Below are 20,333 nucleotides of genomic sequence, written 5' to 3'. Positions count from 1 at the left end.
TTAAAAATGGTGAAAACCAAACCATTGTTTATCAAGGATTTACTATATGCCAGGCACTGACCTTCCTTGCAAGATTGTATTTAAGACCTCGCATGGCTCTATGAGGTTGATGATACACATACTCATTTTTCAGATGAACTATTTGAGGCTGAGAGGTGAAGGCACATAACTAATAAGCGGTTGACAGGTGTTTGAACCTGGGTCTGTTCGACATGAAGGCCTCTGTGCTCTTCTCACTGACCCATCTTGGAGGAGGCAGCAGTCCTATGAGAGCCTTCTCCAAACCAGCGAACTTAAGTGTCAGCAGTTTTAAAACTCGCATGGGAACAGTAAATGAATCATACTGCAACAGCCCTTGGCAGCTGAGACTTGGTCTTGCTGGCACAAAGGGGGCTTTTTTTGGTGGCAAGTGGCAACTTGCCAGGGTTCCAGCTGGATGGTTTCCTCTGCTTCAGTGGTTCCTGTAGGAAGAGAATAGCAGGAGAAAATCTGGGTCTTTACCCTCATTAGAAGCCAACTAAAGAGATTTCCTTTCAGTGCAGCAGTCCTTTTCATGTGTATGGAAGGTCAGCCCTGTGCCTGCGTGTCCCTGAGCTGCGGTGGGAGGGTGGCTGGAAATTCCCACCTGACATGCCACCTGGGGTTCCCCTTACAGACCAATGAGAAGGGCCAGGTCGTGACCAAGACGGCGCTGCTGAAGCAGATGGAGGAGCTCATTGAGGAGCCGGGCCTCACGTGCTGCATCTGCAGGGAGGGGTACAAGTTCCAGGTATGGCTGCCGGCCTGCGGTCATTCTCGAGGGCCTGGGCTTGCTGGTGCAGCTGGGCCCTGTGCGCCGGTGGCCTCCCTCTCCTGAGGCCTTTTTGTTCTTAGGCCAGAGTCGAGGCTTGTCGCTTAGGGCTGGCTGTCCTTTGTAAAGGCAGGAAGGCAGACAGATCTGAATGGCAGTCTTTATCATTGTCAGCAACTTCCACTTATTGGGTCCCTTCTGTATGCCAGGCCCTGTGCCCAGAGCCTTTATGTAAACTGAGTAGTTTTATCTTTAAACATGTAACAAGCCCTAATTTATGGACGAGAAAACAAAGTTCACATAGCAGAGCTAGAGTTCTAGCTCAGACTTTTCTGACTTCAGACTTGGAGCTTTTAAAAACACACCAGGCTGTTTCCATTCAGATAACCTGGGGAGAATGTCAGGACCTTAGCTTTCTAGGCTCCACCAAACTAGATGTAACACCTGAAGGGAGCAGAACAGCAAGTGACCAGCTTGCTCCCCTGAAGGCCTGAAAGGCATCCCTCTTCTTCTCCAGCTTGAATTTACTACTTAGCACCCAAGCCTGTTGACTAGCAAGTACCCTGGGCCACAAGCCCTGTAAGTCCTGCTGTGACACAGGCTCCTTGGAGCTTTCTGGTCAGTTTTGAAAAACAAGTGACTTACCAAGAAGGCGCTTTATTCATTTCCAGATGAATGAAGCGAAAAGGACAGTTCAGGCCTGCATTTCTGCCCTTCTGTCTGCAAGCATCTGCTTTATTTCGGTCGCTCCCCACAACCCTCGTTTCACTGGGGTTGTGCCCAGCCAAGTGCTTAACCAAGAGGCCCAGGGGCTCACTGTCACCCCCTCTCCTGAACACCTCCCTTCCTAGGATCATAGACCCTCGGGGCCCCTCCGCTCTGCTTCACCTCCTTCCAAAGCCTGCCTTGGAGTTTCTCCTCACCTCTCCTCCTTTTCACATTGTCTTTGCAGCCCACCAAGGTCCTGGGCATTTATACCTTCACCAAGCGGGTCGCCTTGGAGGAGATGGAGAACAAGCCCCGGAAACAGCAGGGCTACAGCACCGTGTCCCACTTCAACATCGTGCACTACGATTGCCACCTGGCTGCTGTCAGGTGGGCCTGGCTCTTGTGGGGTGGCTCCTTCACTAGGCCTTCCCTTGAGTGTGCTTCAGCTCTAGACTTGTGTGACTTCAGGGGAGCGAGCAGCTTGCTGGAGACCCTGGACAGGGCGGGGTGGGACTGCCACCCCTGAGGTTTTAATTCTGTTCCTTAGGCTCTGGGAAGTATAGTGTCCTGCCTTCAGCCTTATAGGCCCAAGAGCCATTCCTGCCATACGGCCCGAAAAATACACTTGGCTTTTGGCCCAGGGCTGGTGAGAGCAGTCTTGCTTACTGGAGGCAGTGAAGCCGGCATTAACCTCATCGTGGTTACAAGCGGCTGCTGCTCTCTGTAGAGTGAGGCACATGGGCTGGCACTTCCTTAGTGTCAGCAAAGCTGCCTCCAGCCCCGCTCGCCCAGGTGCTTGGTCGCCAGATTAATTCCAGCAATCACTTGTCCCTGCTCTTCTCCCAACATAGGCTGGCTCGAGGCCGGGAAGAGTGGGAAAGTGCCGCCCTTCAGAATGCCAACACTAAGTGCAATGGGCTCCTTCCAGTCTGGGGGCCACATGTCCCTGAGTCCGCTTTTGCCACCTGCCTGGCAAGGTGAGTGTGGAGCATCTTGCATGGCAGACAAGGGGGGATTCCCAGGAGATGGGGAGGGATCAGCTGTCAGCCCAGCCCCTGGGGATGCCATCTCCTGACACCCTCATCAGGAGCCCACGTCTGTCTTTGCTTGCTGCCAGGGGAGCTGTCTGGAGCAGAGGGGACACTGCTGGGAGAAGCCAGCACCCTCAGCGTCTGGGGCCCCAGGTGGAATCTGGTTATCTGCTGCCTCTCCTCCTTTGCTGATCTTAGGACACAAAACACAGGACCCCTGACTTGGTCCTTGAGGACAAAGTTAACCAGAGTTCACTTCTATTTCTCTGAGGTTTAAATAATGAAAATAGCTTAATGGCATGGGGAGTATCAGGCTCCTTTCAAAGCCACTCTCATCTTAAAATCTAGAGTAGAGTAGTGGGACCTTCTGTGAGCTCCTCATCTCTTGCAGATGCCTTGTGCAGTGGTGCCCCACCCCAAGTCCTCTCGTAAAGCTCAGGGATGGAAAGGTACTTACCGTAAACCAGGTACTTGGCAGTGATAATGGTGAAAGTCTTGTTGGGCAACACGGTGAACTGCTTCCCGTGTGTCATTATTATACACGTTCTACAGATGAAGAAACTGAGGCACCGTCTTAATCAGGGGCAGAGCCCAGGTGGATGGTGACATATACTGACCCAGAAAAACCTTTTATTTGGAGACTGAGGAGATGATTCTTACAGATGGATCACCTTGTCAGTCAGAATGAAGAAGTTCTCCATTTCTTCTCCCAAAATGCACTACCAGACGTGGTCATGATATGTCCTGTGACATTAGTCAGTTAGGAAGCACGCCCTCCCCTGGCCCTTCCCTGCCCCAGACGGGCGCGCTCTGATCAAGGCTTGGAGAGCATCATGTTCAGTCACAGCAGGGATGAAAGCGTGCTCTGCTCTTGTCTTCGTCCCAGCCCCAGTCCTGTCCTGGTCTCTCCTTCATTCTCTGTCTGTGTGACCTTCATGGCCGGCAGGCCGAAGGGGGGCTTTGCCTTCCCAGCTGGGTCTTCCCCTGGGAACGTGCTTCCACTTGACCCTCCTCTTCTCCCAGGCACAACACGTACCTCCAGGAGTGCACGGGCCAGCGGGAGCCCACGTACCAGCTCAACATCCACGACATCAAGCTGCTCTTCCTGCGCTTCGCCATGGAGCAGTCCTTCAGCGCGGACACCGGAGGGGGCGGCCGGGAGAGCAACATCCACCTGATCCCGTACATCGTCCACACTGTGCTCTACGTCCTGAACACGTCAGTGCCGCGCGTCTCAGGCAGCACTGGCTGACCCCGCCGTGCTCCTCTGCCCAGCGAGCTCTCCCAGCTTTTCGTGGCCACTCTAGTTAGTTCCAGGACGAATGTCTGGCTCTAGGTGGAATGTTCATCTGCGCCTCTGTGGAGTTGCACAGAGTGAAGAGTAGGGTGGCTTCCTTTTCCAAAACTGTCTCACCTCTCCCACCAAGGGCTGCATCCTTGAACGGACCTTCAGCCCAGAGGGGCGTAGGCAGTGCAAGAGGCCAGATCGTTGAAGCTTCTACTTCAGTGTAGCTGCTACTTGCAAGACTCTTCCCTTGGATGGGGGGAGGCCATGGGCCAGGGCTGCACACAGTCACTGTCAAGGGCACACAGGCTGTTCCAGGTGAGGGTTTCAAAGCTGGAGGATGTGGCAGGACCTGGACTTGCTGTCCCTGTTTCCTTCCAGTGAGTGAGGCTTCTGGCAACTGTGAGCAGGGAGGGGTTGTTGAAGATTATCTGGGAAAGTCAACTGAGAAGGAAGGTAGCCCAGAAAAAAACCAAATTTGTGTCTTCATCTGTATGTACATTGTGGAGCAGTTAGAAAACACTTAGGGTGTAGAGGATAGTCTTTTGTTCCACCATAGATTTAAAAAGCAAGCTAGGAGATTTCATATACTTTAGCTCTTAGATTTGATTTAAACGGTTTTGTACTTTTAGGCCCCATCTTCTAGTGAGAGTCTTCCACACCTGTGGGGCAGAGTGCTGACAGGTGGAAAGGCTGTGTACGGTCCACCCGAGGCAGCTGTGGTTCAGTTTAGACAAAAGAACAAGCTGTCTCATTTCCTTTCTGGTCCTCCACAAAGTGATTTTCTCCTTCCCTCCCATTTCCTTGTGAGAGAAAAGGCTGACCTGGAGACCGCAGGCTTCATTGTTAAACAAGAGGCACAGGCAGGTCTCCACCCATCATTACATCATCTGCTCGGTGTTTGGACTGTCAGAAGAAACACCTGTGTTGTTGACAACCCGACCAGTCCCATTATCCAGGCTGTGCTTCAGGCCTGAGCAGTGCTAATTGCCGGTGTCCGTGGGACCTTTGACAGAGCCCTTACCTCTTGTTGGCAGCAGTGAGATGGGGGGGCCGCCCCAGCCTCCGGGGAGCAAAGCGGACCCAGAAAGGCCATGTGATTTGCCCAGCAGAACTGAGCTGGTGGCTTCAGGTGTCACTGTGTCTCTCAGGCGCCAGACACTCGTAACTCATGCTCAGGGCCCTTAGTCGGGGAGGGAGTGGGCTGTGTCCTGGTGGTCTCGGTCAGTTAGAGGCTGAGCCGGAAGCTGCATGGCGGGGCCCTGCTTCCCAGCCACAGCCTGCTTCCTTCGCCAGTTCCCATTGGCGTGAGCTTGGTCAGGGGGGCCGGTTGAGCGGGGATCGCTGCAGTTGGTGGGATGATTTGTATCTGGAGGCCAGTGTGTCACATACATACCACGAGCCAGTGCAGAGTTGAGTGGGTCCTGTGATGGCACAAAGCCTCTGGTTCCGATTCTGGCCACTCTGGTCTAGTGTAGCCCCTGTTCCATCCATGGAGCAGAAGGGAGCCTGGTGTCCCTGTACTGTCCCCCCCACTTCCTCAAGTCCAGTGTCTGGCAGTGCCATCTGCAGACCTGGTAAGTTGATTCAGCGGCTACTAGTGTTGTGTTTTTATTTCTCTCTGCAGAACTAGGTTAGGGCATCAAGCACCCTTGGTCTGAGCACACCATCCAGGTCATAAGGAGAGAGTACAGCCAGAAAGATGTGATAAGGAGGTGATCTCTCAGTGCCCATCTGGTGACTTGTTGAAGCTACATGGTGGGGGGGGGGGGGGGAGAGTCCTCCACGCTGGGAAGGTTCTGGAGGCAGACTGCCTGGGTTGGAGCCCAGTTCCTTCACTCCCCACTGTGTGACTGTGGGCACAGTGTTTACTTTCTCTGTGCTGTGGTTCACCTTCTGTGACACTGCGATAATGCCCATCTCATAGGGTTACTGTGAGGGTTCAATGGGATGCCCCATAGGAAGCTCTTAGGACGTGCTTGGCGCTAAAGTTGATGGTCATTGTTGTTATTGTAGTTCAGGCAAGAGCGAGAACGAGAAGCAGTGCTTGCCGGGAAGAATCTGTTCTGATGAAGGGGAGAGGACACAGACACATGAGAGAACAAACCAGGGTAGCCTAGGAAAGGCGCCGGGGGCAAATGCCCTGTGAACAGTTAGCTGTGCTGAGACTCATGGAGTGGCGCAGTGTGGGCTCAGTCAGAGACCCTGGATTCGCTGACTGGTTGGGTGACTTTGGTTGTGTCACTTCATTGCCCAGGCCTTCAGAGACCCTGGTAAAGAGGTGCTGGCGGTCACCTTCCAGAGTTGTCAGGATACTTGGATGGTGGAGTGTTTGTGAATGTGCTGAATGCACGCACGGTGGGAAGTAATTGTGTGGAGCTGGGCTGGGGGGTGGGGGACGAGGAAGATGCCACCGAGAAGGACTTGGTGGGGCAGGGGGTGCTCCGCTTGGAGAGGAGGCGAGAGGGGCAGTGGAGGACGGTGGGGGCGTCCTGTGAGGCATGTGTTCAGGAAACTTACAAGAAGACGGGAAATTGAGCAAAACCTCCTCCCCTCTGGCTGCTCTGCTTCGGCCCTGGTTTCATGGTTCCCCTTTCATTCCAGGACCCGAGCAACTTCCCGAGAGGAGAAGAACCTCCAGGGCTTTCTGGAGCAGCCCAAGGAGAAGTGGGTGGAGAGTGCCTTTGAAGTGGACGGGCCCCACTATTTCACTGTCCTGGCCCTCCACGTCCTGCCCCCCGAGAAGTGGCGAGCCATTCGCGTGGAAATCCTGCGGAGGCTGCTGGTGACCTCTCAGGCCCGGGCAGTGGCTCCAGGGGGAGCCACCAGGTCAGTACTCGCTTGGGGAGGTACCTGCTTCAGGAAGCCGTCTCCTGGGCCGCCTACCGCCTGGACGCTGTAAGCCCACTGTGGGTAAAAGCTGCCCGCAGTGTGCGTGTGCTGAGTGGGGGCACGCTCGATTGACTTGCCAGTTGGCCCCTCCCCCTTCTTGGCCTGTCACCAAGAGTCCAGGCCTGACGGCTGGCGGCGCCTGCCACCTTGGGGTCAGGTGTTCAGCCACCAGAAGTGTAGAGCCAGGCCTCCTCTGGAAAATGCCCTCAGAGGGGAAGCCAGCCAGCCCCAGGGTGAGACTTCTCAGGGCCAGCAGGCGCTGAGACAGGTAGACAGACCTCCCGAATCTGGCTGGTCTGGGCATAAACTAGCAATGCTTCATCGGGGCCGTGCTGTGGATCTTCTCTTCTGATAGGAAAAGCTTGGCACCTCCCTGCTGGGTCACATTCCTATCCCGTCTGCCCCGTGTTCTTCTTGCTCTGCTGTCGGTGTGGACACCTCCCTAAGAAGGAAGGCGTTGCGGGAAGGCAGTGGCCTTTGTCTTCAGGACCCTGTACTGTCATTTGAGTCAGCTGGGAGGTGTCTTGAGAGGAACAACTGCAAACAGTTACATTGAGAAGCCCTTTGCGATGCGTGCACGGATTGCCACGTGCCGAGTGGACTCTGTGGTGGCCCCGAGCAGTCTGCCTGCCCTGGGCTGTGAGTAGGCTGTGAGCTGTCAGCTTGCTTCCTGCTTCACTTTGGGAAGGTCTGCCTCTTGTGTCTGCTTTCGCTAGGATCCAAGGGGACATTTCCAACAAGGGCACAGACGAGGAGCTTTTAGGCCCCGATAATGACAGACCAAGTGGAAACAGCCCTGGCCTGAATTTGCGCACCTAGTGTCTCCACCTCCGTCAGCTCTGATTTTTCAAGTTGCCGGTGGTAGGCGCCTCACAGCCCAGGGAGACTGGGTTGAAGCTCTGCTGTCACATCCAGCCAGTGCCAGCCTCTGTGTGGAGCAGGAGGGGGCCGGTCTCGTTAGATTCCTGCCTGGCCCCTGCCCCCATTCCAAACATGGCACTTTCCAGTGTTAACCAAGAGTCTGATGGGTTAATAGTTTACTAGCTGCTAGGAATCAAAAGTTAGATCTGGAAGATACTAGGTTGTTAGTAAGCCCGGCTTGGGCTGCGTGCATAGCACAGAAGGTGGCTGTTTACTGGTCATGGGCTCTCGGTGACAGGTGTGAAATCTGAACCCACGGGAACTGTGTTGCTTTGAGTTAGGAGACTGGAATTCATTACTGTCCCAGGCACTTAAGGAAAAGCCGATTTGGTCTCAGCTTAATTAGGAAATCCAGTGTGAGCTGCACTCAGGAGTTGCCATTTTCTCTATAGCAGTTTAGTCACCTTTACTAATTAACCTTAAATAATTAAGTTGGGCAGGGCCACCCCAGATTCCTGCCACCAAAGCAAAAGAGCCATGAGAAGGAGCAGCCCTGGCGGGGCGCCCCTGAAGCGGGGCGGCAGAGTGCTGGCCATCGGCATGGTGTTGGGACACCCTCCGAGGAGGGATGTTTAAAGGGTGACCTGCTGGTGGTTGGGGCAGTGTCACTGGCAGCAGGCTTCATCCTAAGTCCATTATGGGGTGGGAGGCAGTAGCAGATACACAGAAGTCTAGGAATCTGCACAAGAGACGTTGCTCTCTTCTGTGAGTCTTACATTTAGGCAAAAAGTCTTCTGCCAGGAACTTGCAAGTAATTAGGCCTGGGACTTTCCTAGGCTTCCGTCAGAGCCTTTTCTGTGACCTTGTCTGCCAGCGCACAGAGTGCGGAGAAAGAGTTCTCATCCTCGCGCACAGGCCCCCCCCCACCCCGCGGTAGTTTTCCCTTTCGGCTGCAGCATCGTCATGCGTGGCGGGAGGGGAGCAGGGGAGGGTACAGGTAGCACACTTCAGCAAGCAGCATTGTCTCACTTTATTATTATTTCACTTTGCTTTGGTTAATAACTTAAACACTGACTGTTTAAGTTATTAAACAGGCGTGGATGGCCTGTCCCATGCTAGGTAGTCCCTTCACTTGAGGCCCATACACTGTAGTTTTAGCTTCTAAATGAATAATATCACCGCTCGTCTTGTGTTTAAGATTTTAGCACATATAAACACGTGTGTGTGCGCACACTTTAATAGTGGTGCCTTTGGTTATGGGCTCTATTCCAAGGTGTAGAATCTCCATGACAAGGGTTTATCTAACCTTTACTTATTACAGATGTGAAGGCAGTTTGCAGACAAAACCTCTCCTAGATCTTGGGTTGTGGATGCTAAATCTTAGCACCGACACTTCGCGTCCTGTGCAGAGGGGGCTGGCCTTTGTATTTCACGGTGGCTCTACCTGCTAGAATCATTCCTCAGACCAGGAGCATCTGCCAAGAAGGAGGTGGATGCTGTTGTCGCTGACAGCCCTCCGTATTCCGAGGGCCTGGCTGGTCTCTAATCCCAGCTGAGCCGCCGGGTGAAGTAGCAGCGACACTGGTTAGAAGCGAGGGGTGTGATGAGCAGCCTGGGCACTAGCCTGGGGTTCAGGCGGCGCGGGTGGTTGCAGCTCCCCTCCCAGACGTCGCTGTTGCTCAACACCAGGTGCCCGCCGCTCGCTGGTTCTGAACACAGCACGTGGTTAACAGATTACTGCATGTGACTGGTTTAGGTCTGCCGGCTGTGGGTAAAAGTTCTCCAGGTGGGAAGGTAAAGACTGACATAGAACCTTGTTTCCTCCCTGATTTGTTAGGTCCCATCAAGTCCAAGAGCGTGTGTGGGGGCTGAGCACAGGGAAACGTGGGACTCTGCGGCATTTCTCCGAGGCAGTAGCTTTTTGGCTGCCATGTTGCAACCTACATCTCCCTCTTTCCCATTTACCCTGACGTGGCAGAGTCATTACTAGAGATGCTCTTTCATAGAACGTCTTGTGGTGAATAAACCACTGGGTCCCGGGGCGTCAGAAGCCCTGGCCCGTGGCTACTTTCCTCTGAGAAGACGGGTGCGTGGCTGGAGCTGAGTGGTGCTCAGTGCCCAGGACTCTTCCCCTGCTCCCAGAATGCTCGGCTCTGTCCTTGTGAGTCTCCATCCTCCCGGGGTCTCACAGACGTGGGATCTGGTTTGATTTCCAGGCTGACGGACAAGGCGGTAAAGGACTACTCTGCTTATCGCTCTTCCCTTCTCTTCTGGGCCCTCGTCGATCTCATTTACAACATGTTTAAGGTAAGGAGGCCACTGGGAGCGTGGGGCTGGGTTTGGCAGGGCTGTAGACGTCTGTGCTGGTGGCTCTGACGCTGCCTTGGCAGCTGGCTCCTCCACCAGCCTCCCCCGAGAAACAGGTTGCCCCCGCCTTGGGGAGGGGTTTACTGTAGCTCCGACCCCTGCGTCTGTGACTGCATTTGCAGCCACGACTGCTCCTGTGACCTGGTCTCAGGCTGCTACAGACCCTTTTCCGCAGGCGGATCTCCCCCCGGTCCACCCTAAACCACCTTCTGTTTGCTCTCGTCCCCTCTATTTGGATTAACTCTGTTGCCTGTGTGAGTGTAAGTTATTTCAGGCTAGCTTGTAATAGGGATACTCCTCTCGGCCTTGAGAGAATCAGAGGGTTTGGGGTGGTTCCTTTCATCATCGGAATGAAACAGCTCAATTAAAGCACGCTGATGAGTCCCTCTTCTTGGGAAATGCAGATGTGGAGGGGGCGGGGAGGAAAGAAGGCATCGCCTCTCGAAGCTTGTAGGTTCTTGTGACATGTGCTAGAGAGGGGGGCCGTGAGAGGCATGAGATGAAATTTTGTTGTTCCTGGAAGCAGGACACATCCTCCGGGGAAACTTGGATGTGTGTGGGAGGGCTTTCTCCTTCCCTGTCTGACCTGAGCACTGAGTGAGCCGCCTGGCCCGTCTCCCCTTGGTTCTTGTAGAAGGTGCCGACCAGCAACACGGAGGGAGGCTGGTCCTGCTCTCTCGCGGAGTACATCCGCCATAACGACATGCCCATCCACGAAGCAGCCGACAAGGCCCTGAAGGCCTTCCAGGAGGAGTTCATGCCAGTAGAGACCTTCTCGGAGTTCCTCGATGCCGCTGGTCAGTGTCAAGGTTTTTCATCTTTCACAGATCTTAGTGGGGCTGGCCTTCGCTTTCATCTTCACACTCAGGAAGAAACAAGCGAGAACCAGCCTGTGGGCCACCACTGAGGGGTCTGAGAGAGATGTATACATACCAGGTCCCTGGTAGCAAGATGCAGCCATGACGCGTGGCTCACTTCACCCCAGGCTCTGTGTTCGTCGTGCACGCACTTTCCTAGTCTGTGTGAGGTGGAGCTGTAGTTATCCTCATTCTACAGATGGAGTAACTGAGGCTTTGAAGATTAAACAAGTTCCCAGTGGGGCATAGCTGGAAAATCACTAGAGTCCCTTTTGGTTTCCTGGTTTCTTATGACAATTCAGAGAATTAACCCAGAGCTTACCTGTCTTCCTTTTGGGGACTGAGACATCTTATGTCACTGCTGTCCCTGGGGAGATGTAGAAGAATTCAACTCTGATTCTTAAGGTAAATAGTAAATATCAAAAGAGAGCAAAGAACGTCTCTGCTTATAGGGATAGGGCAGTGCTTTGAACTGCTGTCACATGAGACATCCTCAGACAGTTCCTTATCTCCCAGCTGGGAAACATGAAGTTCATTGTTCTGTCCTGTGTACAGGTTCTTTATACAACACATTTGTCATCCTAATTGTAAACACATTAAAATTTGTTTGGATTTCATAACCAGGCATCAGATGATAACAGGGGGAGGTGACTTGGCCCAGTGCTGGGAAAATCCACCCAGAATTAAAAATCCCGGGCCCTCTGAGGTTGTGGGCGCTGCTGTGGCCCAGAACCCCATCACCGCCGTCCTTTCCAAGTTAAGGCTCCCAGAGCCAAAGCAGAGGAGCCACGCCTGCCTGACTCTTCTGTGAGTTTGTTTCCCTTTCCCTGATATGCATTATGGGAATTTTGTCAAGTGTAAAGAGCAAGAAAAAAAATCTCCCCAGATCCCACTGTCAAGAGTAGGCCCACTGGCATTTCCTGTCTGTCCTCTGGGAACTAAACCCTCAGATGTTTGGAGCGATGCGCAGTGTGAATGCCTCTTTCTTCCCGGATGGAGCTTCCCCGGAGCCCTGGCCTGGCTTGCCTTTTGGCTCTTTGTTGCAGTGGCCTCGGTGGAAGCCGTACTGGCCGGGCCTTTGGTGGTCTGGTGCCTCCCCCGTTGTCTGTCGGTGAGGGGTTGGCACCGCTCAGCCCAGTTTCTTTGTTAACTTCACTAGATGCTCCCATGGGTGTCTTTTCAGCCTAGACATTTTACCTTGGCTGCGCTTCCTGGTTTCTTCAGGAAGTGACCCCCACTGAGAGCAGTAGCCTGTATATCTTTGTCTTCAGGGCCCAGCCCCGTGCCTGTCCCCCAGGGGTCTGGTGAATGTCTACAGAGACTGTCAATATGGATGTCAAAGTCCGAGTAAGAGGAGGGGGAGGTGGGCAGGGAAGGAAGGTATTCACCTCTCTTCAGGGCTTCGCATCAGCCCTGGAGCAGGGGAGAGTGAGGGCGTTCACAGCCTGGCTTTATTGCTTTGTTCAAACTGGTAGAAGATTTCAGAACATCAGACACACCCTATTCAAGTGCAAGGACAAAAACACCTTCTGAAACCAACAAGAGCTGATGGGATCAGCTTCCTCCCTTAGCGCAGCTGCAGGGAGATGACTTTGGTTTGAGTGTTGCCAGGCCTCGGGGTTAACAACCCACATTGGTCAAATGAGCCCTGTTTGTGAGGGAGGCCGGGGCCGCAGGGGACCTGATGCTGATTTTCAGCACCTTCCGTGCCCTGGGCACTTGCACATAACTGGCCTCATCCAGTCCCCAGAGTGATGTGACAAGGACTTGTCACTGTCCCCACTTGGCAGTGGGGAAAACGGAGCTCCTGAGCCCTGGCAGCTTGCGCCAGGCCCTGGACTAGGGGTCGGGTCCTCCTACCCTACCCTGTTCCTCCCAGCCCTCGAGGGCAGTGGGGTTAGCCGTTCTTTGGCCCCAGGTCCCTCTGAGAATCTGCTGAAGGCTGTAGACATGCTCTCTAGAGGAGCCCCTCCACTGCACACTGAGTTCCAGTGGACTTGAGTTCCATGGACCTGGGTTTAGCAGCTCTGCATTGGGAAGGTCATGGGCTGGCCACTGACACTTTAACGCCTTGAATCACACAGCAGCGCCTGGTTCCGGAGCACAGCGCCCCTCACAGGATGAGAAGGTTTGCTCGGTGACTGTCTCCCGGTCATTGCCTGTCTCCCGTGAGCAGCTGTGTCGGAGCTTGTCGGAGCACAGTGTGTCTCCACGCGGATGCGGCCGCCGTGACTCAGGGGCCAGGGGCCGTGTGTGCCGCTGCTGAGCAGCCTTTGCCTGTCTTCCAGGTCTGTTATCAGAAATCACCGATCCTGAGAGCTTCCTGAAGGACCTGTTGAACTCAGTCCCCTGAGCACCACCCGGAAATGGCGGTCGATGGAGATGGAAGCTAGCCTGCCTCCCGCCCCTCTGTGTTCTCCCTTCCTGTGCGTGGTGCCCCCACGGGATGCTGCCTCTTTGCTCCTCCCACCTCCCTCCCTCTTCTCAGAGTGGCTTGGGGACTTTAGGCTTCCTGTTTTATCGCGTGTGTGTGGTGCACTAGCTATGAAGTTGTCTGTAACCCGAGCCGTCGAAGGACCTGTACATACCTAGGAGCCACGAGTTGTCCCAGCTGACTGAATACTTGAGTGTGCACATCTTGAGAAATAAACGAATGACTTAATACACATTGAAAAGGAAGGTGTTGCCTGTGCTTGAACCCCTCCTTAGTGACACTGGCCAAATACTTCTCCTTGACTGCACAGCCCTTTCTGGCATCGGCAGGCAGGACTGCGTGTATCATTCGCTGTCTCTTCTTGGCGCCAAATAGAGCCTGTCTGTTCTCGGCCGGCAAGTTGAGGCACCGCGTTTGATGGCTATGATCTTCCTGAAACAAATACCTTGGCTTCTTTTATTTTTTTGGCCTTAAGAGCTGGAGCCCAAAGACTAGTGATTTTCTAGTCCTCTGCCACAGGCTGCTTCAGTGCAGCTGGGCACTGGCCTTTCTGCAGCAGAGGCATTTGACGTTCCCCTGCTAGCTTCAAATTGAAATCCTTTGGTGACCTATCTTTAGTGTTGCCATGTTGGGAGAGGGCCTGGGGCAGACTTAGAATGATGAGTAGCTGTCCTTTACTGAGCACCTACTCTCTGCCAGACCCATGTGTGTGTGTGTGTGTGTGTGTGAGATTATTTCTAGTCTTTCTAACAGCCCTGCAAGGAAGGGCCTGTGAACCAGCATCACTTGCTCAAGGCCACTCAGCCAGTAGCTGCCAGAGCTGAGGTTTGTGCCTCCAAAGCCATATCCTGAACCATGGTGGCAGCTGCCGCTGGGGCCTTGAGACCTGCTCCCACACGTGCACGGGCAGCAGCCCTCTTAGCGAGGCAGCAAGACTCCCACAAACCTCTGCCCAGGTTCGAGGGCAAGGCCGATCCAGATGTAGCCTTGGGGGGAGGAAGCACTTGCCGGTGGCCATCTCCTTCATTTCCCTGGGGCCACTCTGCCACCTGCTTCCCCGAGTGACAGCCTCCCCAATCTTGATGTCCAGTTTATGTGGCTCACTCCTCAGGCCAGACCATTTGGGACAGAGCGTGCTTCTAGGTCCCTTTAGAAGACTCCCAGAGCCAGGGCTTCGTGTCGCTTCCCCAGAGCCCATGACCAGGTAGCCACAGCAGGGGTGAGTGTCGTGCTTGGGGTTTAGCCAGAGAGACAAGGGCGATTTGTTGCAAGAGCCTGGCTGGAGGCCCTGACAGATGAGAACGTGTGTGTGCTGAGGTCACAGAGTGCACAGCGGCTCGGGTGGGCGACGGGGCTTTCTGAGGGACTGACAGGGCTCGAGGGAGGGGGCAGTGGCATCTTAAGTGGCACCGGTACCCACTCCTTCATTCAAATCCCAGCTCCACCACCCTTGGTATCTCTGCACCTGTAAAATGGGAATGTCGGTATCTACGGGGCAGTTTGGTTGCCAGGTATACATGAATTTACTTGGTCACCATGTAGTAAGGAAACGGCTACTCTTATTACTGGTGAATTCATTTGCAGTCTGCAGAATCTTGGCTTTTTCTTTAACGAAGCTGCACGTCTCAGGCGAGGGCCAAATACGTCCAGCCGTGAAGGCAGATGACAGAAGGACCTTGACCTCAGGGACACTTGCTTCTCACACTGCGCCCAGCAATTTCATTCCCTCTCGCAGGTCCATCATCTCCCGCGTTCTGGTCGCCTCCCTAGAGACATCCCAGGTCCATGTTACTATGCGGAGTTGCGATTATGTAACATCGTAGCAGGGGATAAATGGGAACAGCTTCATCTGGGACAGCAAAGCCAGCGGGGCGAGTGGGGGAGGGGCGGGGTAACAGACGGGACTGTACCCGCCTGCTGGGTGGCAGCACTGGTGGAGGCTGAGCCGCGCTCATGGCAACATTTCAGGGCCTCAAGAGTTCACCGAGCACCTTCAGGAGCTTAACCACGGCTTGGTTCCTTGGGCCTGCAGGGCTGGGGTCTCCAAAGCTCGTGACAAGATGTTCACTTCTTTTTCTCTGCCCTTCAGTTTTTGATCTCTTGCAAAGTCCTCAGAATTTTGGCTCAAGCTCAGTCGCTTTAAGCCTCTCATTTTTATGGTCACAGCTTTTCCTGGTGTGTGTACCCGGGGTGCTTCCCGGTGACGGCTGCAGTTGCAGGCAGGCTGCTGACATGGTGGCTGTACAGGTCTGTGACGGGGCCCAGGGTGGTGCCCTCGGCAGAGCTTGGGCAGGAGTGGAAACTGGTCCAGGGCGAGAACTCAGCCACCCCCAGCCCACGTACCCTGACAGTCAGCACTGAAGGACATCAGGCAGAAAAGCAGTCCCTTCCCATCCTGTCTTGAGCCATTTTCTGGGCTAATTGCTTCTTGGGTCTTTTCCTTTCTCAACAGGTTACCCCAGTTGGGGAGTTCAGATGGTTCCAGACTGGCCACGCCTCATGGTGGCTGCAGGTTTTAAGCCCCCAAAGTCTGCCTTTAGCAATAAAGCTGGAGAAGGGACGTCAGCACCTTGCTTCTAGAAAGAATGGCTAAGGCCTCGGAGTTCCTCAGTTGGTTTGCATCTTTCCTGGCCCCCAGCTTTCTGAGTTCAGGGCTCTGTTAGGGGCCACATGGGGGTCAGGTGGCCCCCTCTTCATGAGGCCCCCTCTGCCTATCCCCCGCCCTCAGTTACACTTGCTGAGACGCCAGGGGCTCTCTGCACCAAATTGTCACATCAACCCCACAGGTTGGGTGGAGGTATTCCCATCTTCCAGGTGAGGAGACGCCACAGAGGAAGTGACCTGCATGCTGGGAGTCGGGGCGCACTGTGTGGGACTCCAAGGGTGTGTCCACTCCACTTGCATGTGTTCCTTCCAGTCTCGAGTGTCTACCCGGCGCCGGGCACCGTGCTGGGTGCCGAGGGCCCAGCGGTGCACCAAGAGTCTGAGCTGTGGTGCTGAGGCTCCCGTGAGGGGCGGTGGATAGCACCCAAGCACGGGGATGACCATGGGGTGTGGGGCACATGGCATCTCCACCGCCGACCCGTGCAGTGGTCACGGGCGTCCTGCTGGTCACGCCGCCACCTCCAGTGGGCGCCTCGTCTGCGCTTGGCGCCCAGGCGATTACTGCTGCTTTGGCCGGGAGGGCCCTGGGGGGACCGGGGACCAGCCTGAAAGGGAGACTGCGATCCAGCTTTGAAACGTCACCTGGATCTGTGTACTGCCGTCACCTCTGCACCCTGGTCCTGGGAGCCTGCAGGAGCCTCCTCATGGGCCGCGCTGCTGCCTCTGGCCCCCGCAGTCGGCCCTCTGAGCACCCTGAGTGCATGTACAGACGCTGGCTGTGCTCCCTCCACCTTCACAGCCTCCAGCCCTTGGGTTCGTCTCCTCCCCTCTCCCTCCCCTCCTCCAGCCCCCAGATTGCATGGCTCGTCCCCTCCCTCCTCCCAGGCCTCCGAGGTCCCTGCTGCCAGGACAGGTGCTCCACGGCACACGCGGCCGTGCACGCGCTGTCTGCACTTGCACACAGTCCGTTGCCCTGATGAGTCCTGTTTACTGCCGTGCTTATTTCTGTCTCCGCAGCTCTGCGGTCCTTGCCCTGGGGGCTGCTCCCTTTCCTGCCTGTCCTTGTCTGCTGCCCGACCTCGGAGCCCGGCCCAGGATCGTGTGCTGCCAGCTCGCCCCCTTTGCTCCCTGATGTGCCTGGAGCAGCCGGGCGAGGCGTGTGCAGGGCAGAGCCTTCTCCCCGAGGCTAAGCATGTGGGCCCCCACCCTCCAGAGCTCTGGGGCCCAGCCAGGGGCGGGGAGGCTGCCCCGAAGACCCCAGGGCTGTGCCCGGCCGTGTGGGCCAGGCTAGTGACCTCCGCCTCTCACCTATGCCCCTTTGTGGACTCCAGAGCTGGGAAGGTGTGCCCTGGCCCCTTCAGTCAAGGGCTGGGACAGTGGGGCACAGAGAGGAGGAAGGGCTTGCCCGAGGCCCCGACTCACAGCCGTCGCCCTTTCCCAAATCCCAGGCCAACAGGGTTGGGCCCTTAGACTGTCACCCAGATTTCCACATCCTGGTTGACACTGAAAAGAGGGAAAAGAGGGAAGCGGTGGCTTTGGAGGAGGGGACGTTGTCTTTGGGGAGAGAAGGTGGCAGGTGAAGGGTGGAGCACTGGCTACACACCAAGCATCACCCCCAGCTCACCCCATGCATGCTGGGCACTCACCCCTGACGTCCGTCTCGGCCACTGCCCACGTGCACCCATGAACTTCAGCCTCTGGAGCAGGCCCCGTGTTTCTGCCCGACGCTGGGGTGGCTGGGCCTCTCAGGGGCAGGAGAGCGAGGTTGCTGGGACGACAGCCACCACCGCTGGGGGATTCAGGGGGAGAAGGGGGGATTGCTGGGACAGGACCAGAATTGGCACGGGGTTTGTAGGGGAATCAGTGAGTGGGCCCTGAACGCCTACCCAGGGAAAGTGCCCTCCCTGGGGCAGGTGCTCTGGGCATGGGCAGGGCAGGGAGGCCGGGCTCAGCTGGCGGTTCTTTGGACTCTGTCTCTTGGGTCCTTCCGCCATTTTTGCCCCATGACCTTGTTGACCCGTCTGCTCCGACTGTCCCCCAGCCTGCTCAGTCTCCACAGGGACCCCTGCTGCACCCCGTCAGATTGTTTGTGGATTTAGGTATTCGGGGACCCCACAATACTCCTGTTTACTGAGCACCTGCTCTGGGCCCAGCAATGTGCCAGGCATGATCTCCAGTACTTGGTTACTATTGTACTCCCTCTTCCACAGATGAGGGACCTGAGGCTCAGAGAGGCAAATTCACCTGCCTGAGGCTGCACAGCCTGTCAGTGGGATGCTGCTGCCGTGTAGCCGGCCTGAGCCCCACTCAGTCACCTGGTCCTGTTCCCCATCCATTCTGGGCACGGAGTTGGTTGGATCAGCCCAGCTCCCAGCAGGAGGACATAGTTTTGGGAGCTAGGGCTCGGCCAGGTGCCGCACAGGTGGGCAGGGCAGCCACAGCCAAAGGCTCTCCAGCCTCACGCTGGGAACCGTGTGTAGGATCAAGACACATGAGATGCAAGGCCTTGGGAACCGGCTACGGGCTGGGATGACAGGGCAGATACCTGGGCCCTGTTGCTCTAATGCCAGAGCAAACAGGGCAAGTAGGAGGTGGCTTTCGTTTGGTGGGAACTGAGTGCTGCGCTGGAGCTGTGAGCGGCCGGTGGCCCTGGCCCCAGTCTCATGCTCCGGCTCTTCAGGGGGCAGCCACCTGCTCATTCATGGGGGGACAGGAGCACAGCCCGCAGAGGGAGGGTGACTGCTCACAGGGAGACAATGACACTCTGTTCCCCTCCTGGCTCTGGAAGTGGCATCAGTGGACTGATTCTTTGCACCGTGCAGGACACCAGTCTTTCCTCCCCTCCTGCTCCCGACAGCCTCAAGAGTGGATTTGGTGGGGGGGGGGGGGGGGTCTCAGGCCACGGGCAATGGGCCCTCTGCCCTTCACTCTTCCCGTCCTCTGCTTTCAGCCCCTGCTGTGTTTGGGGATGTGCTCACCGCCTGATGGTCACTTCCCTTATGCTCATGCCTCCAGGAGGTGGACGTGATTAGTTCCGTCAGAAAGAGGGTCAAGGATGGGGGTGCTTCACCCAAAGCAGGCACTCTGATTAAAGCTGCCAATGAAATTCTTGGTCCCGAGCCAAAGTTACATTTCAGATAAACAACGAATAATTTTTTGTGTGTGTAAAATCTCCCAATGATTTCACAGGACAATTTCTTTAATATCAATATAAGTATATCCCATGCCATAGTTGGGACATACACTAAAAAAAAAACCTTACTCATCATTTATCTGAAAATCATATTTAACTGCACGGCCTGCATTTTATTTGCTAAATCTGACAACCCTAGCTCAAGTGATGGTCGAACACACAAATTTAAGCCAACTCAGGCCCTGACCTCGAGGAAGCCCCTTCCCCTTCCGTGGGAGAGACAAGACCTGTGATGGGGGCCGAGGGAGTAGCCGGTGCCCCGGCCTGGAAGCTGGGAGAATCCTGGTGTGTCTGGGGAACTTCAAGGTCGACAGGCCTAGAGAGTAGGCAGGGTGGGGGCAGGGGACACGGAGGCCAGTGCAGGGGCTCATCCTGAGAGCCGGGAGTGTGGTGAGCAGGCTTGGCACAGTGCTGTCACTGATGACCACAGGAGCCTGGCATAGGGCAGGGTCAGCAGACACATCCACTGTGCCCTCTCTGTGCCCAAGCTCAGGGCCGGGCCTCCAGGGAAGGTGAGAGGAACACCTCAGGGACAAGGGGGAGGATTGAGTCCCAGTGGACTGAGGTACGGGACAGCCGAGACCCTCAGGGAGGGAGAAATCACCTCTGGTTGGGTGTGGTGTGCCAGCGTCAGGGGAGGACTTCTTGGAGGAGGTGGCGTTTGAGACAGGGGTTCCTAAGTAGAGGGAGCAGGGTCTCCAGAGGGACCAAGACAACAGTGGGGGAGGATGTGTGGAGTGAGGTTGGCCCCTGAAGGTCTGGGCGTGTCTCACAGCCAGCATAGGCACTGCCCAGGGAAAGGCCTGGTGCCAGGTTGTGGGGCAGTGGGACCCGGGAGGGGCCGCAGGTGCAGGGTGTGGCTGGGGTGCTGGCAGGTGGTGGAGGTGCAGGGCAGGGAGGAGGGTGGCCTGGCCACTGTGGATAGGACCTCTGTGTGACCCAGGGCACATGCCAGGCCCTGCTGCTCTGTCCCTAACTTGAGGGGATTGGAGGAGACCAGGCCTTTTCCTGGCACTCCTGGAAGCCCCCAGAGGCTTAGCCCTGCCTCCCCAGGGACCATGGGGAGAGCTGGACAATGGTGCAGATTCCTGGGCCAACCCCAGCCCCGCTCCCGCATGACAGGGATGGATGTGAGAACTGGCCCCGGGGAGGGGGTGGTGGTCCCCCAGGACAGCTCAACCACACTCGCCTCCACGCTCCCTCCTGAACCAACCCCTCCTCCTGCCTGCCCCTCAACACTCCGGCTCTGGCTCCCTTCTTCTGGAACCTTCCATTTCTCCACCCACTCAGCTGCTCATTCCCCATTTCACA

General features: G+C 55.8%; 1 protein-coding gene across 4 annotated transcripts in view; it reads left to right on the top strand.

Moving 5' to 3' along the window:
* Nucleotides 1-13,611, top strand: part of UBR4 (ubiquitin protein ligase E3 component n-recognin 4) — a 129,428-nt gene extending 115,817 nt beyond the window's left edge. For 3 of the 4 annotated variants that reach the window (XM_057698007.1, XM_057698008.1, XM_057698009.1), the window contains 8 exons: nt 656-769; nt 1,743-1,885; nt 2,350-2,475; nt 3,553-3,747; nt 6,419-6,643; nt 9,784-9,874; nt 10,569-10,731; nt 13,080-13,460. In XM_057698007.1, the coding sequence (XP_057553990.1) occupies nt 656-769; nt 1,743-1,885; nt 2,350-2,475; nt 3,553-3,747; nt 6,419-6,643; nt 9,784-9,874; nt 10,569-10,731; nt 13,080-13,144 (1,122 nt within the window). In that variant the 3' untranslated portion in view covers nt 13,145-13,460. Of the gene's footprint in view, nt 1-655; nt 770-1,742; nt 1,886-2,349; nt 2,476-3,552; nt 3,748-6,418; nt 6,644-9,783; nt 9,875-10,568; nt 10,732-13,079 lie in introns of all 4 variants that reach the window. The other variant, XM_057698006.1, reaches the window with a different exon arrangement.
* The last annotated feature ends 6,722 nt before the right edge of the window (nt 13,612-20,333 follow it).

This window comes from Hippopotamus amphibius, chromosome 1, assembly GCF_030028045.1.
Source record: "Hippopotamus amphibius kiboko isolate mHipAmp2 chromosome 1, mHipAmp2.hap2, whole genome shotgun sequence".
NCBI lineage: Eukaryota > Metazoa > Chordata > Mammalia > Artiodactyla > Hippopotamidae > Hippopotamus > Hippopotamus amphibius.
The sequence above is the reverse complement of the archived record's forward strand: the minus strand, read 5'-3'. Positions and strand labels throughout refer to the sequence as shown.